The sequence below is a fragment of the Acipenser ruthenus genome, chromosome 25 (assembly GCF_902713425.1).
Source record: "Acipenser ruthenus chromosome 25, fAciRut3.2 maternal haplotype, whole genome shotgun sequence".
Classification (NCBI taxonomy): Eukaryota; Metazoa; Chordata; class Actinopteri; order Acipenseriformes; family Acipenseridae; genus Acipenser; species Acipenser ruthenus.
Genome location: NC_081213.1, coordinates 1911678 through 1927637, shown reverse-complemented (window position 1 = coordinate 1927637; position 15960 = coordinate 1911678). Strand labels below are relative to the sequence as shown.

At 40.7% G+C, this 15960-nt stretch overlaps 2 protein-coding genes across 2 annotated transcripts; both read right to left on the bottom strand.

Moving 5' to 3' along the window:
- Window positions 1–1325: 1325 nt before the first annotated feature.
- On the bottom strand, window positions 1326–5946 carry LOC117413652 (gap junction beta-3 protein-like). Its single transcript, XM_034906208.2, has 2 exons — window positions 5477–5946; window positions 1326–4191 (listed from the first exon to the last, which is right to left on the bottom strand). Exon 2 carries the CDS (start codon window positions 4085–4087, stop codon window positions 3281–3283), a length of 807 nt encoding a protein of 268 aa, XP_034762099.1. The 5' UTR covers window positions 4088–4191; window positions 5477–5946; the 3' UTR covers window positions 1326–3280.
- A 5391-nt stretch (window positions 5947–11337) lies between these two features.
- On the bottom strand, window positions 11338–15882 carry LOC131701500 (gap junction beta-4 protein-like). The gene is made up of 2 exons (XM_058999630.1): window positions 15744–15882; window positions 11338–14068 (listed from the first exon to the last, which is right to left on the bottom strand). The coding sequence occupies exon 2, from the start codon at window positions 14052–14054 to the stop codon at window positions 13272–13274; it is 783 nt and encodes a 260-aa protein (XP_058855613.1). The 5' UTR covers window positions 14055–14068; window positions 15744–15882; the 3' UTR covers window positions 11338–13271.
- Between the last annotated feature and the right edge of the window lie 78 nt (window positions 15883–15960).

The window sequence follows — 15960 nt, the reverse complement described above, 5'->3', positions numbered from 1 at the left end:
ACTGGCAATTACATTGCATTGGAGGGAGGGTAGAGAAACACTGATATTGTTCTGTGATAAAGCATCTACCGCCATCTACTGGTAAAGGAGGTTATGAACTGGGTCCCATTCTCCCGCTTCACCCACTGGAGACTTTGACTGAGCCTGCAGGACTGGAGTGAGCAATGAGAGTACTGTGTATATATATGATTTAAATAGTATGAAATAGCTGATATGCATCATTTAGGAACATGTTTGATGTTTATTTAGTGCATGGTTTTTATCCTTTTCAGAAAACAAAATACATTTGGAGTAAAAAAAAAAAAAAGCCAATGTTGTTGAAATGAGTTGTGGCAACTGATTTGGGTGTGTTTCTATAAGAAAACTTATGTTGAAACTATGTAAGACGCCTCTTCTGAGATGTGGGGAGAGTGCGTGTGTGTTTTCAGCATTCCTTCCTCGCTTAGTCATACACTACGTGACTCAGACACAAACACAGAGAAAGGCAGCAGTAATTACTTACTCCTGCTTGTGTATACAGTCTCAGATGTGATCAGGATAGGCTGGAGTAACTCATCCTGGAAATACACAGTGGAAACACCCAAACAAAACAACATTCCCAACTGCTGGGGATGCTGCTTTGACACGCTGGTGCGCCAGAGAGCACGGTTAGCTTTGCCTTCAGTGCAAAGTTTGTAACAAAAGGCTATGTTTTAACAGAGGGGTTATGGGTTCTATTTACACAGCTTTAACCCATGAGTTATTTAAAAGTCTGTTTCTTCAAAGGATGTTTTTACAGAGAAAATAAAATCAGTTTGATATACAGTGTGTGTGTGTATGTGTATATATATATATAGATAGATAGATGAAACTGTTGATTGTTTAAGGCAAACCAACATTGCTTGAAATTCATGGTAACAAACGGGTTTAAAATGTCGGTTGTCTACAGCTTTGTGTCAGATAAGCCTGTGGTTAATCCAGATTGTATCATTATTATCAACTCCCTGGAGACATTTCAATCAAGTCTGTTGGGTCTAAAGAGTATTATATTAACGCTTAACAATGCAGATCTATATCCAGGTAACAACACTGCAGAGCGCTCTAGTAGTATAGGAAAGAGAACTCCACTCCACACTGCAGAGCGCTCTAGTAGTATAGGAAAGAGAACTCCACTCAACACTGCAGAGCGCTCTAGTAGTATAGGAAAGAGAACTCCACTCAACACTGCAGAGCGCTCTAGTAGTATAGGAAAGAGAACTCCACTCAACACTGCAGACCAGCAAACTAATCTAAAAAAAACCCAATATGTATCCATGCCTGGAAACACACTGATACAGCAGCACAGATTTCAAAACCCAGACACAATTTTTATTGGAGATATTTTCATCAGTTAAGTACAAAAGTTAAAAATGTGTAAATCCATTTGGTACATACATTTCCATAGGAAAGGTTTACAAGACCTGCATAAGTGAACATGGTACAGCACACTATACACTAATATATAGAGGACTCTCTGATACCACACACAATACCAGTTCATCTCTTTACACAGCGAGCCATTGATTTGGGCTTCAGCTTTATCCTCCAAAACACAAGAACCCAAGTTACATTAAGAGTGGCGAAATGAATCAACTTTCCCATTACAGTAAAATACACAAAAAAAACAAAAACAAACACGGTGTAGAAACAATCTTTTTTATCTGGCACAACATCTTCAGCCCTCGCGATTCCTGCACCGCTGAGATTGTTAATTGCTTCAGAGTAGAGCAATGACTTTGTTCTTGATAAGACTTGTTTGCATTGGCAGAAAGGTTTAACAACACAAGAGTACCAGGCACACAGGACTTGAGAAGGGCAGCTTCCAGATTCATAAAACTCAATTGCTGTACAGCTTACCTACTGCTCTTCACAATGAACTAGCCAGACTGTTAGTACAAGTGAGCAGAAACCCCATATTTTCCCTGCAAGAGAAACATTGAAATTGTCAATACAGATAAGAGCACAGACTGCAGTACGGCTGTTGACATTCTAGTCCTGTTTACTTAGTCAATAATTACAGGAGACAAATGTAGTGATAAGATTTGGAATTCCACTGAAAGTGGATGGCAGTGAGACTTCCACATTCATATTTTGTGCATTGTTTTTCAAATTAGAAGTTATTTACTGATATTTCTAACTTGGCAACTTTATGCAAAATATATATATATATACAAATATGAAATATGTAAACTAATTAATCTAAGTACTGTGATACATACATGATACATACAAGGGATTATATAGTACTAAGCAAACCTGCGCATTTCATTCATTCATGTTATATTTGTATTTGTAGTGGACCAATGTGAAAATAAAACCTGCACACCCATTAAACAATTAAATACCTTATTACCAGAGGCTATTACAATATGAACATTAACATATTTATAATATATGAACATTAACATATTTATAATAACAATAATAAAACAATATCATTTTGGAAGGTATAAAACTATGCATGTTAAACTGAAGGGAATTTTAATGTTCCGCATTGGATTCCATTCAACAAAACAGATTTTGAAGGAAACATTCTCTCCCACAGCTGGGTTTTACTTTCCTGTAGCTCTGCTCCCTGACTCTCCACTTGAGAAATCCTAGCTCAGGCAGTATCACTGAGTGTCTGGATGTTACACCACAGGCATCTGAAATGACGAGCCCAATCTGCTTGAGTACAATCATCTTGTGACAGACTCATCGCACTAGATCAGGCTCCCACTAAACCACAGAAAGGTTTTAAAAACTCCACCTCTCTCCTGCATTCCCGTGGAGCGGCCACGGTCACGATGAGGAAGGAAACTGCAGGGTCATATTTCATAAATTCAAGTTCTGCTAAGGCCTGATATATCGTTTTCTGAAGTTCATTAAATGAACAAGGTTGTTAAGTAGAATACATTTGTATGAAACCTTTTTTTTTTATTCTGGTAATTGGAAGCTACAGTATGCAATTAACTGCTTTCCCTGCTCTTAAGACCTTATATAGATGAACAATTAAGGTACCTCGTTAGTTCTTGCATAATCTCTGACCATAGTCAACAGTGGACAATCTGCCTATCTTCTTCCTTTATTATAGGTACCCATTGTCGGGACACCGACCATGGACGAAATGAAGTCCGTTGATCTGGATTATTAGTTTTACCATGACAGAACCTTACAGGAGAGTTTTATTAAACATGGAAATTGATCAGTAGGACAGAGAACAGAAGGGGACAGGAGAAAAATGATCTGGCAAAAATCATTGGATAGCTCTTTGAAAAATGTTTCATTGACCGAAAAAGAGGTTGGGAGCGGACGCCCGCAGCTCCGTGCCTTTGAGGGCAGGCTTCAAGTCCAGGGGTGTCATCTTGTGGTGACACGTGCAGGTGGAGGCTTTGCTGTAGGCCACTGAGTTCCTCTTGCTTTTGTTCTTCAGCTTCCTGCTGCAGCGCAGGACTCGCTTGGTGATGAGATAGATGATCTCACAAACGCTCAGCAGGATGCAGAGGGCAGAGGCACCCACCATGAAGTAGGTGAAGACCTTCTTCTCCGTCGGCCGGCCGATGTAGCAATCCACCACGTTGGGGCAGGGTAGGACCTCGCACTTCACCAGGCGTGGCAGGTAGAAGCTGTCGTAAATGTGGTGGAGGATGTAGAGGAAGCCTATTTCGATGCCCAACTTGGCGAAGAGGCTGAGCAAGTAGGTCCACCACAGCCCGCCGTGCTTCTTCCCTGTGTTCTGGTACAGGTTGGAGCAGTTCTCTCCATGCTCCTGCTTGTGCTTCTTCTCGCGGACCTCCCTGTAGGCCACGTGCATGACCACGAGCAGTGAGGGGCAGGTGACGAAGATGAGCTGCAGGGCCCACAGGCGGATGTGGGAGATGGGGAAAAAATAGTCGTAGCAGACGTTGGTGCAGCCGGGCTGCTTGGTGTTGCAGTCAAAATCCTTCTGCTCGTCGCCCCACACCTTCTCGGCCGCCACCACGTACACCATGACTCGGAACACAAAGACCACGGACAGCCAGATGCGGCCGAACGCCGTGGAGTACTTGTTGACCCCACTCAGGAGGCCTTGGAGTGTCTTCCAGTCCATGGCAGTGGCAGTAGCAAATCTTCGTCTTCTTCTTCTTCTTCTTCTTCTTCTTCTTCTTCTTCTTCTTCTTCTAATGAAAGCAGCAACGGAAACCAGCTGGAAAACTAAAGATAAGACAATGAATAAAGTAAGGCAAAGTCTGGTGGCGTGCGAACAATCAACGCAAATTTATAACTCTACAGAAAACAACCCAAAGCCAATATCCTACACCAGAGAAAACAATATAAAAGACAAACTACAAAACTCTCCGAAGAAAACCCATCCACACACGAAGGCACCGGTCGAATACTTTGTCTACTTGATTAAGTAGTTTTACTTTATTTTTACATTTTTTGAAACGTGATCTCACCACTCAGAAGTTAGGCAAGGTATACACGGGTCACTACTTAGACCGTAGAGTGTAAAATAAATCAGATACAAGAAAGAAAGAGACAGACAGCAGGACTAGAGTAATTCTCCCGGCTTCTCTCCTGTGCTGATTAACACAAGGCATCTCCATTTTGTGGCGTTTGAAGCACAAACATGCCACAAGTTATCAATGCAGACCTTGTTGATAGTACAGTTTGCTAACACCCCCGAGAAAATAGGCATACTCTGGTGTTTGGTGCATACTTGCAGCAGTAGGTTACAAATCCAAGGAGGAAGGTTATACTTCCCTTTAGTTATAGCTATCACACATTTTATAACAACTTACACAGCAAGCAGAAATATTTCAACACAATATGTCAAAATCGGAAAAGTCTAAATAAATAAAGTAATCCTGTAGAAAATAAAATAATAAAAATGTAAACATACCAGCACTGCATTGATTACAAAGACTTGGCTACTGCAATGTGGGGATGTGTTAATTAATGTATACTTTCTTTTTGGTCTGCATTAATGTGCTTAAAGTGTAGTCAATTAGAACGTTTTATTAAAAAGCTCTCATTTCAATTACAATTCTATTGGGTTTTTCCCTAGAACCCTTATTTTCTTTAGGTTCTGTATTTAAAAAAAAGCAGCAACAACTGTATATAACGCGTTTAATGTTAATAGAACAACAACAACAACAATAATAATAATAATAATAATAATAATAATAATAATAATAATAATAATAATAATAATAATAATGTACCGGAGTAAATTCATCCATCGTTGTAAACAATCAAAAATAAAATCTTTCTTTTTTTTAAACTTTACTTGACAAACGTTTTGGTTAATTGTCTATCTCTATGAAAAACCACATTGGATAGGCTTCTAGATTACAACTGGGTAGGCTATCGATGTTATTAACACCACGTCTAAAATAAACTTGTTTTATTTGTCGGGACAGAAAGGGATACAACTGTACATTTCACTTGAGAATGATAACAGACCGAGAAAACAAACTAATGGTTTAATACTCACCTTTAAAGCAAACACACGCACTCCATATTTATTCTTCTAACAGGAATCCTCGGTTTCAGAGTTTCAAAATTCTTAAAAGTTTCTGAACTCGTTTCGCTGACACAAGCAAGGTAGGTCGTCCACATTCGCTAGTTGAAACAACAAGCCTATTTTCAGGGTGTGGTCTCGAAAGAAGGCAAGCTCCCGATTCGTGGAGTGTTTCTGATACCGGTTAACGTGTATGTATATATAAACCGATATCAAATTCACATTAGTGTTACTAACCGAACAAGAAAGATTTCGGCTTATTTTGCGCAATTGACTTAAGAGGTTAGTTTTGGCGTGCCCCGAGCAGTGTACAGTGTACAATCCCCCCTCCCATTAATGAATTCATTATTGGTGTCTGTTTGCTAGATTCTATTGAGAAAGCAAACTTATTTGACTGTCCAGTTCATTACATTTCGTTATTTCATGTTTACGCCAACTTTGGAAGCCTGCTTGCCAAGTCACATATGTGAGTGACTGTGAGACAAATAGTCGCAGTCTCCAGTAAATACTTGCGCCAGTACTAGGAGGTTATAAATTACACAAGCAGGCTCTGCTATCGTTCAAGGTGACGCAAAGCAGAAGGCGATTGATGCGTTTTGTTGAAGCAGTCTAAATTGTATCTGATGATTAAATAAAGGAATGTTGCCAAACAACCTTTTAAGTCCAAACAGCTGTGTTACTGCGAGGCACAGAAACAACTTACTGTGTAAAAAAAGGATATTGCTGCTCTAGAAAGAGTGCAAAGAAGAGCAACCAGGTTTAAAAGGCATGTCATATGCAGACAGGCTAAAAGAATTGAATCTATTCAGTCTTGAACAAAGAAGACTACTCGGTGATCTGATTCAAGCATTCAAAATTCTAAAAGGTATAGACAATGTCGACCCAGGGGACGTTTTTGACCTGAAAAAAAGAAACAAGGACCAGGGGTCACAAATGGAGATTAGATAAAGGGGCAATCAGAACAGAAAATATGAGGCACTTTTTTACACAGAGAATTGTGAGGGTCTGGAGCCAACTCCCCAGTAATGTTGTTGAAGCTGACACCCTGGGATCCTTCAAGAAGCTGCTTGATGAGATTCTGGGATCAATAAGCTACTAACAACCAAATGAGCAAGATGGGCTGAATGGCCTCCTCTCATTTGTAAACTTTCTTATGTTCTTATGTACCTCACATCATTCTCTGATCTGTTCTCTACCCCTGCTTGTCAAATAGGTGACCTGTTTGATTCTTCAACTGAAATTAAACCTGAGTACTGTGGTAGATTAACACCAAGGCACTGAAAAGCTAATCAAGGTCCTGCTCAACAGGAAATGAAGTGGTCAGATTAGGAGATAATTGTTTTGCTTTGTTTTTTATTTTGTATCTCCTTTGTGGTAGCTAACCGTTCAACCGGCTGTAATGCAACCCGGTTGGATGCTGTGAACAATATCTTTTGTGTGAATGATCTTTAAATCTGCAATGGCAGGAACACACCTTCGTTTTCAGATTGAGCATAGAGTGGAAAGCTATGAAGAAACACCCTCTGGCTAACAAAAGCATTCCTTTCAACTGCCTAGTTCTGTTTTTTTAAGAGGGAGGGATATTGGATAAAGAAAAGCACACCAAGGCTCTTTGTTGAAACACACTTTGCAGGTTAACTTGATTGTTTAACATACGCTTTCATGAACAAAAAAGCTCTTTTTTAAATTAAATATGGATTGAATTGTACGGTGATAATAAAATGAGTTTGAATAGGACCAGGTGTGCCCCAGTGATGTGTGTGGAGAAAGGGATTTCAGCACTTTAGGGTAGAGCTTATTTCTGATGTTTCTGCATTGGAAGAATCACTCAAGAGATCTCAGGTGTATCTAAGTGAATGTAAACAAAAACAAAATAAACATCTAGCTCCTTTGGAGCACTCAGTAAACAGTCGATCACCCTAACCAACACACCGGACGACTAAGCTGTTTACCGGTAGACATGAACACACAGTTTTATACACAGTACTCGCACTTGTGACTGCTTGGAAACAGGGCACACACCTTCCTGCTTCCTTCTCCTCAGCAGTCCCGAATGATTTGGCTGTGGGGTTTATATTCCCCACAGAAACAGATATAGTCAGCTGGCACCAATTTACAATTGCCAGAGCCAGCTGCCATAAACAATAAATCCATTAACACAATAATACCACATGAACAATGCCACACATTTGCACGTGTGATCCTGCTGAACCCTGCAGATGAGACCAGTCACATAGTAAACATGCAGTGTGTCGGTGAGATGAGAGGAGTTTAAAAGCTCTATAACCACGAATGAAGACAAGCTCTTTTGCATAGCGGTTAAGAAGCTCGCGTGCAGTACTCAGGGTTGCCGGTTCACGGCCAGCCTTCATCTTGTTACATAGGTGCCGTGACCCAGATCTCAAATATATTCATTTTTCCACTTTGAAACGCCACTCTCAAGCTCAGCAGTGGATGTTGCCTAGCCGCTTGTTCCCTGTTTTGCCTAGGTTACACCTGACCAATAGGGGTCACTGTGGTGCGGGTAGAATAGCCAAAACCAGTTGATTAGTGAGTCACCAGCCAAGATCGGCAACTCTGCTCAGGTTAACCCAAAGCTCTCGATGGCATGACTCACTCTGCACTTCCCATGACAGTGTCTTTATTGGGTGAGGCAGTCCTCAACAGGAAATTATTTCTGGTAAATTCCTTTTGGGTTGACTGTTGCTGTGTAATGCTTATGTCATCTTATTTTGCAATTATATGTTCTTCTCGTTTTACTGGAGTCAAGAACTGCAGGCACATTCTCTTCAGTGGTAAGGCAGCAGTGGCACCACAACAGCAACACCGTCCTTCTGTACGAAGGAGCAACGGTAGACCATATAGAGTTGCAATGGCAGGAACCGTGGCTAGAATGTTTCCGCAACGGTTTGATATTTTGACAAACCAATATTAATTCTCAGTACAAGATATTGTTCTACCATATTGGTACGTCCTTCGGATGAGAGGTAAAGACAAGGTCCTATTGTAAGTGACTCTGCAGCAGCAGTTGTTGATGCATAGTTCACCCCCTAGTCTCTGTAAGTCATTTTGGATAAAAGCGTCTGCTAAATTACTAATTAACTACTGTGCTCTATTATTAGCAAAACCAGATGTTTTGCCAATGCAGGCAAGGGTAATGTTTCTTTATAAATAGTCTGACACACAGTAACAATGGCATGCCAATGGAATACAAACTTTTCTGTACTGATTAAGTTATTTCCACAAATATTTGCCTTCTTGACTAAGTATTTTAATGTTACAATTATGGACTTATTATTTGACATTAGTACACCCTGACCCTCGAGATCCATTCCAGTCTGGGTTTTTGTTCCAGTCAGTTCCTGTATTAGTTAATCGATCTCTAGCAGGTTCATTTAACTGGACTGGAATGGACTGGAATGGATTTTGAGGGCTGGAGTTGTGCACCACTGCAGTAAACCCAAGCCAGCTCCACATGGCTCCATGTGATGCAGGTTGCATTGTGAGATACGCTGCTGCAGGTTGTCCCCAGATGGTGCGATGAGATGAGTTAAAAGCTCTAAAACCATGATTGCAGACGAGCCCGGTTCTTTTGCATTGTGGTTAAGACTTGCAATGTGCAGGTGTTGCCGATTTGCACCCGGCCTACGCTCTGAAGACACAAAGTGGGTTTGTGTGTTTGTATAGTTGTGAGGTACATGTAGATCAGGAATGTTCGATTGCAGAGCTGTCGAGACCTGTTCTTCCTGTTTTCCTTCAATCTGGTGTGTGTTCAGACAGATTGTTGCATGCAGGTTCCCCCTCCATTGGTTACGACACTCTCAGTCCGTGGGATGAGCTTTGCTTCTTTGTGATACAGGGCTGGTTTTGGGTGTGTCGTGCAAATGACGCCTGAAAGGACATGTTACAACTGGCATCAGAATGTTTGAAGATACTAGACCTGTTTTATAGCCTCAGGGAAACTCAAGTCAGCCCTGTTTAACCTGGTAGATTCAGCTGGATACTCTATCGACATCCATGGGTTTAACTCAGTCCTTACATATTCAGTAGCACAGATACTAAAAAGAGCAGCCGTAGAAATTATTGTTTCAACCCACATACACTTCCACCTGCACTGGAAAGCAATGTACTTCCCTTCTAATGATTTACTTCCAAAAGCTGAAACTGTAATCAGTCGATTAGAGAACACTAAATGCCGTAAGATTTTTTTTTTTTTGTGATAACGGAACACTTCAGGGGGCACTTTAATATAATACATGAGATTCATAAAAACATGTGATCAATGGAATATTGCCCCTGATAAGAGCCAGTCCTGACCTGCAGGAGGTGAAGAAAGAGAAGTACAGTAGGAGTGGGAGTTTTGAACTGATGCCACTGGAAATTATCAACAGTTCTCAACCCAGGCAGTGGCAACGTGTGCTTCTCAAGTCTGCTGCCCTGCCCTGGAATGACCATCACTTTTCTAAGGAGGTGAAAGAGCAGTTCTTGCCCGCCAAGCCTTGTGATATCATGCTCCATGAATCCTTAAGAATAGCTCTTTTCAATGGTTGGATTAAACTGAGGGTGCCGCTGTGATTGATCTTAGATGAATCAATACAGGCTGTTTGCTTAGAAGTTCTTTATTCTCATCTCCTTATAGATGCATGCACTGATGGGTGGAGTTGGTCAATGGCTTTGTCTTGAATGAGGTTCAGTGTCTGTGCAGTTTTTCTCCATCGATGGTGGTCATGACTAGTGATGCTACCCGGTTTTAAACAAACTTTTTTTTTACACTGTCAGTAATAGGACTCTGGTGAGACATTGTTAATCCCACATGGAGGATTGATCACATGTCAAGTTTTTAATGAAGTAGCGGAGCAGTCTGAAGAAGACATTGAGAAAGACTGCTGGTCAAAAAGCAGCTTATCAAATACTTTTACTAGTTTCTCTTGATATTAATAAAAATAATCTACACTCTTTGAACTTCTGTGCTGCTATATTTGACACTCAAACAAAGCGTGCTTACTTAAATATTTCATCACATGCCTTCCAAAAACAAATACCTTTACAATACCCTACCCAGTACTAACACGATACGCATTTAATCTTGAAACAGGATGGGACTCATCAGAGGAATGCAGAGGGTGAAAGTATGTTCAGTGAACACCTGCTCGTCAGTTTACAAGGACTGGAGGGTCCTGCACACTGAATCAAAGAGTGCAAGCACGTCTGAAAAAGAAGACGCCTCCAGGCATGACAACTCCACAACATGCTGTGAAAAACAACTCAGCTGGGGAACTGCTCATAGAATTAGTACAGCCTGGAAAAATAGCTGCATTTAAATACACAGTCTGGGTACGGAGGTGCTATCTGTGTGTTGATTTGTTTTTATTTTGTATTCTTTCAGGTAATACTTCCCCGCTTTGCAAGTCACCAGAACCATTTCATTTCCCCGTTTTGGAAATATCATTTATTTGTAGGTCATTTTAAGAAACAGGGATTCACAAATCGAATCCGATGAATTCAGGTTGTGGGCTAGGAGGCACGGCAGGCTTATTCGCCAGCCTCCAGGACCCTGGATTTCAATTCCTGCTCAAGTGATGAGGAGTTAGTTCGGTTGTCTCTCAACCTTGCCCCCTGATCAGAGCACCACCACAGTTTTCAGTCTCTGCTTGAGAGAGAGAGGACCAGGATGGAATGTCAGGCAGGGGGTGTTCAGGTCAGGATTGCAGGACGGCATAAATGTAAAGCAAACCATTAAAGGTAAAGTGATTTTAGCCACATTAGTCAGGCTTTTCAATAACCCTTGTCAGAGTTACTTTTTTTCTTCTTCAATCAAATCAAACATACAGCTGTGAAATTAAACATGTCATACGTTTATTCATAGAAATATAAAAAATATATAACAGTACTGATTGACAAAAGGTTTAGAACAGACACAAATGGCAGTATAGAAACTCACTATTCCATGTATACATTGTAAACACATATAAAGCAATGTATGTAAACAGATGAAACAGCCCAATATAGTGTAACAAAGCATTCAGACGAAATGAATGAACAAAGCACCTGTCATGGTACTGCTGTAACTATGGGGTTTATAGTCTGCACTCCGTGTGCCAGGCAGTGAATTGATACAATCATTTTCACTGTAATACAGACTTCGTACAGTAACAGTTGTGTCCTTTTCTAGGTATTGCTCCATTTATGGTTCACCCATTAAGTGCCATTGTCCTCATTTGAGGACAGGCTACTTTGTAATTGTAACCTGGCAGCTACTTCTCATAACTATACTGTTATGTTAACTTACTCTGCTTCACAGCCAGCGTGTAATTTCACTGCTCTGATTAGGGGCACGTCTAACTTGACTGTTCTCAAAATAGGACGCAGCAGTTTGTAGCCAAAACAAGGGATTTAAATTTGTGAAGAAATATTGATTTAAAATGATAAGTACAGCTTATGTTCTGATTGTTTTTTCAAAGAACAATGTATTTGGTACTGAATTGGTTAATTTTGTAAAGGCAGAACTGGAGAGCATACAGAAAACTTAGATTGGAACATAAAATGTTCTAACAATAAAAAAAAAAAAGATAATACCGTTTGATAATCTAACGCCGGTGGCAGTGGCATTTACATGAAGGGTTGGAATTCCTCAGTTCTGTAATCTTTGATACTAAAACTCTTCTTGAAAAAAAAAAGTTGGTACCAAATAAAGAGGCAAAAATACCCTTGAAAAAATAGCTACTGCTACATAGAAGAAAGAAATGTTCAACCATGGAAAAAAAAGTTGTGTAAAACTGGACCTCAGTTAAGTATCAAATTCCTAAAAGCAGACTGTAAACAACATGCATTAGTGCATGTGAGATATTCTACCAAAAAGGCTTGTTTACATTTACACCGGCTAACCACAGATTAATTTCCGTTGAACAAAGGCTGTGTGACGTGCATGATTATCAGCAAGGTAATAAAATGGCATTGCCTTTTGATTAGAAGGCTCTTCAAAAAGACTAAGGAATTAGCCTCATCACTACGATACCAATGAACTTACTGAGACAGTTCCTGCACTGCTATGGCCATGTGGCAAGGGGTATCGTGGTGATGTGTCCTGGAAATGGTTCAAAGGGTCAGGAAATGATCGGCTCCTTCAGAAGCCTTATCTAAAAAAAATCTGACTTTATGTAAAGAGCTGGGGGGAAAAGTGGTGCACCATAGGAAAAGTGCTGATAACGAGCCTCATGGTTACTGGTTAGGCTGCAGATGACCTACTGAATGGCCACTGAAGCCGTCACATCTTCCATGCAGCTCATAGGACTGCTGGGGGCCTGAAGGCAAACTCTTACTTCAGGCCAGTGGGTATGAGTGGACAGCCTTAGCCAACAACAGTGCACAGATTAAGGCCTAGTTGACACGTTAGTCTACTTGACATCCTTATACGTTTAACCCTAAGACAGATGGATGCTCAATTGGTGTTATTTTCTCCCATGGTGTGCAGCTTTTGCCCCAGCTTTCAGATTTGTTAAGTAACTGCTCAAGCGTGTGTGCTTTGCAATGGTTTAATGGTGACCAAAAAAATCGTTGTTAAGAACCATTCTTTTTATGTACGGCTTTAGCACTGACCCACAACCATTGCCTTGCATGAAACAACCTGGTCAGGAAGAGCAATCCACAACGATGGGTCAAGTGCAGCTTCCTGAAGTCCTGCAGTCCACTTCCTCCCTAGTATAGTACCTGAGTGGAATGAACAGCTTCTTGTATTTCTTTTTCTTAATGCTGAGCAGCAACGCCGCAACTACTTGGAAACCTTAATGCTGGGAGGGGCATAGGGCGGCACCTTCAGAGAGTTTTCCATAATGCTGTTGCTCTCCTTGTTGTTGATCACGGTGGAGGCCATGAACAGCTGTCGCCGGCGGTTGTTGGAGACCACGCACTCCCGACAGCGCTTGCCCAGGAGGTAGATGAGCTCGCAGAGGTTTAGGAAGATGCAGAGAATGGATGTGACCACCATGAAGATGGTGAAGATCTTCTTCTCCGTGGGCCTAGAAATGAAGCAGTCCACCACGTTGGGGCAGGGCTTCTGGCTGCACTTGATGAGGCGCGGGAAGTCGTAAGCTTCATAAATGTAGTAGAGGACGTAGAGGAAGGTGGCGTCCACCCCGGCCTTGAAGACCAAGGTTAAGACGTAGGTCCACCAGAGGCCACCCCTCTTCTTGCCCGTGTCCTTGTACAGGCGGCCACAGTCCTCCCCGTTGCGCTCGCGGTGCCTGCGCTCGCGTTCCTCCCTATAGGCCACGTGCATGACCACGAGCAGTGAGGGGCAGGTGACGAAGATGAGCTGCAGGGCCCACAGGCGGATGTGGGAGACAGGGAAGAAGTGGTCGTAGCAGACGTTGTGGCAGCCGGGCTGGGCCGTGTTGCACTGGAAGTCCTTCTGGTCATCTCCCCAGACCCGCTCGGCCGCCACCACGTACACCATGACCCGGAAGAGGAAGACGATGGAGAGCCAGACGCGGCCGAACGCCGTGGAGTACTGGTTGACCCCGCTCAACAAGCCCTGGAGGAACGCCCAGTTCATTCTGACGTCCTTTTCTGAAAACGGAAAACATTACCTTATTTAAACGTTTATGCGCATGTTTCTGAGAAATATCGCATTAAGGGGCAGATTAAATAAAAAAAAAACAATACACCCTCCCTTACTTTATGACCTGCATTGCTACCATGTTACATTGCGCTATTTATTAATCCTGAGAATGTATCAGAAAAATAATGCTGGTCGTTGTATTATTCATTGGACTCAGGGAGTTGATGGAAACTATACATACAGCAGTAATGGACTAACATATATGTTTAATTCGATCTTTCACACTATATAACAGTTAGGGTTGGCATGATACATCCATTACAGACTGCTGGTATACCCTCTATATACTGTATAGGGGTTTGTAAAGAACACAAATATCTGATCTTTTTGCACAGCTGTTAAGAAGCATTGTTTTGGATGGCTAGATCACAATATCTACCACTTACACAAACAGGTTTAACTGTATAAAACGTAGTTACGGTAACAAAGAAGGGTGTCGGCGTCTTGTTTAACCTGTTTGTTCAGTGCAGTAATAATCGAGGAGAGTAGCAAGGCAGAACAATGGTGCAGATGTCTTGTTTAAAACAGGTTCAGAGAGAATTCAACCCAGGGTTTAATCACTTGGAAAAGCCTAGAATAAACTAATGATGGGCCAGGTATTTAAGAGATTAACCAACCCTCTGCTGTGACAGAGGGACAGTGGGAAGTAGATCATTAGTACTTCTGAGCTTCTACATTTTTTAAATGATTTACTGATGTTAAAGAATAATTGTTTAAAATCTATTGCAAACTTATAACAACTATTAAAACTCTCAATAGTGAAATACAGTACTGAAAGAAACTTTATAAAACTACATGACAACATTTATTAAATTATACCAGGGATAACAGAACCAGAAATGCATTAATACTAATCTATACTTGAAATCAATGTTGTATTATTATTATTATTATTATTATTATTATTATTATTAATGTTAATATAATACAAGGTAGGATTAATAAAGCACAGTATCATAATACTACTAGTTATAATAATGTAATGGGATACTGTAGGTGGTTTCGATGCAATTCGTGTTGATTCCTCGGTGTCCTAATAAAACTCTTTAAATAAAAACTCCCGTGGTTGATCACGACGTGGTTTTTATTTGCAGGAAATCCACCTCCCTTGGTAGGCTTCTTATTCATTCCGTTTTCTGAATCGATTGAAACGGTCAAGGTACAGTATTTATATAAAAGTACAGTTTCCACCCTTTTTTTTGTGAAAATAAAAAGTTATAAAACTAGCTGCGTAAACGGCTGTATTGATGGTCCTTTCACAAAAATGGCACAAACGGCACTTGAGCAAAACCCTCGATAGATATAATAATAACAACAACAACAACAACAACAACAACAATAATAATAATAATAAAACAATAATAATAATAATAATAAAACAATAATAATAATAATAATAATAATAATAATAATAATAATAATAATAATAATAAATGTAATTATATCAGCCTTTTATCTTACAAAACCCAATACTATTATTCTTGCTGGTTGTATTTAATTGATTTAGACACACATGCCATATTTCCGTAGGCTATCAACCTTTTTTAAAAAAGAAACTCTCCACACATACATGTGTGTTGAATAACAATAATAATAAACCCGCATTGTTGATTATATTCTTACCGTGTGAATTATGAAGTCGCTCAAACTGTCGGAACGCAAATACCCAAAGCGAACAGACTAAATTCGATGCGGCAATACAGAGCAGCGCCGTGACTCCATCGTGGAAGCTCGACAGTTCGCTTTCTTCTGAGGACACAGAAGAGGCGTGGCTTGCTCCTGTTTGGGACGTTCCCCAGGCATGTTAAAGCACATTTCTCAACGTGGAATGTTATAAATA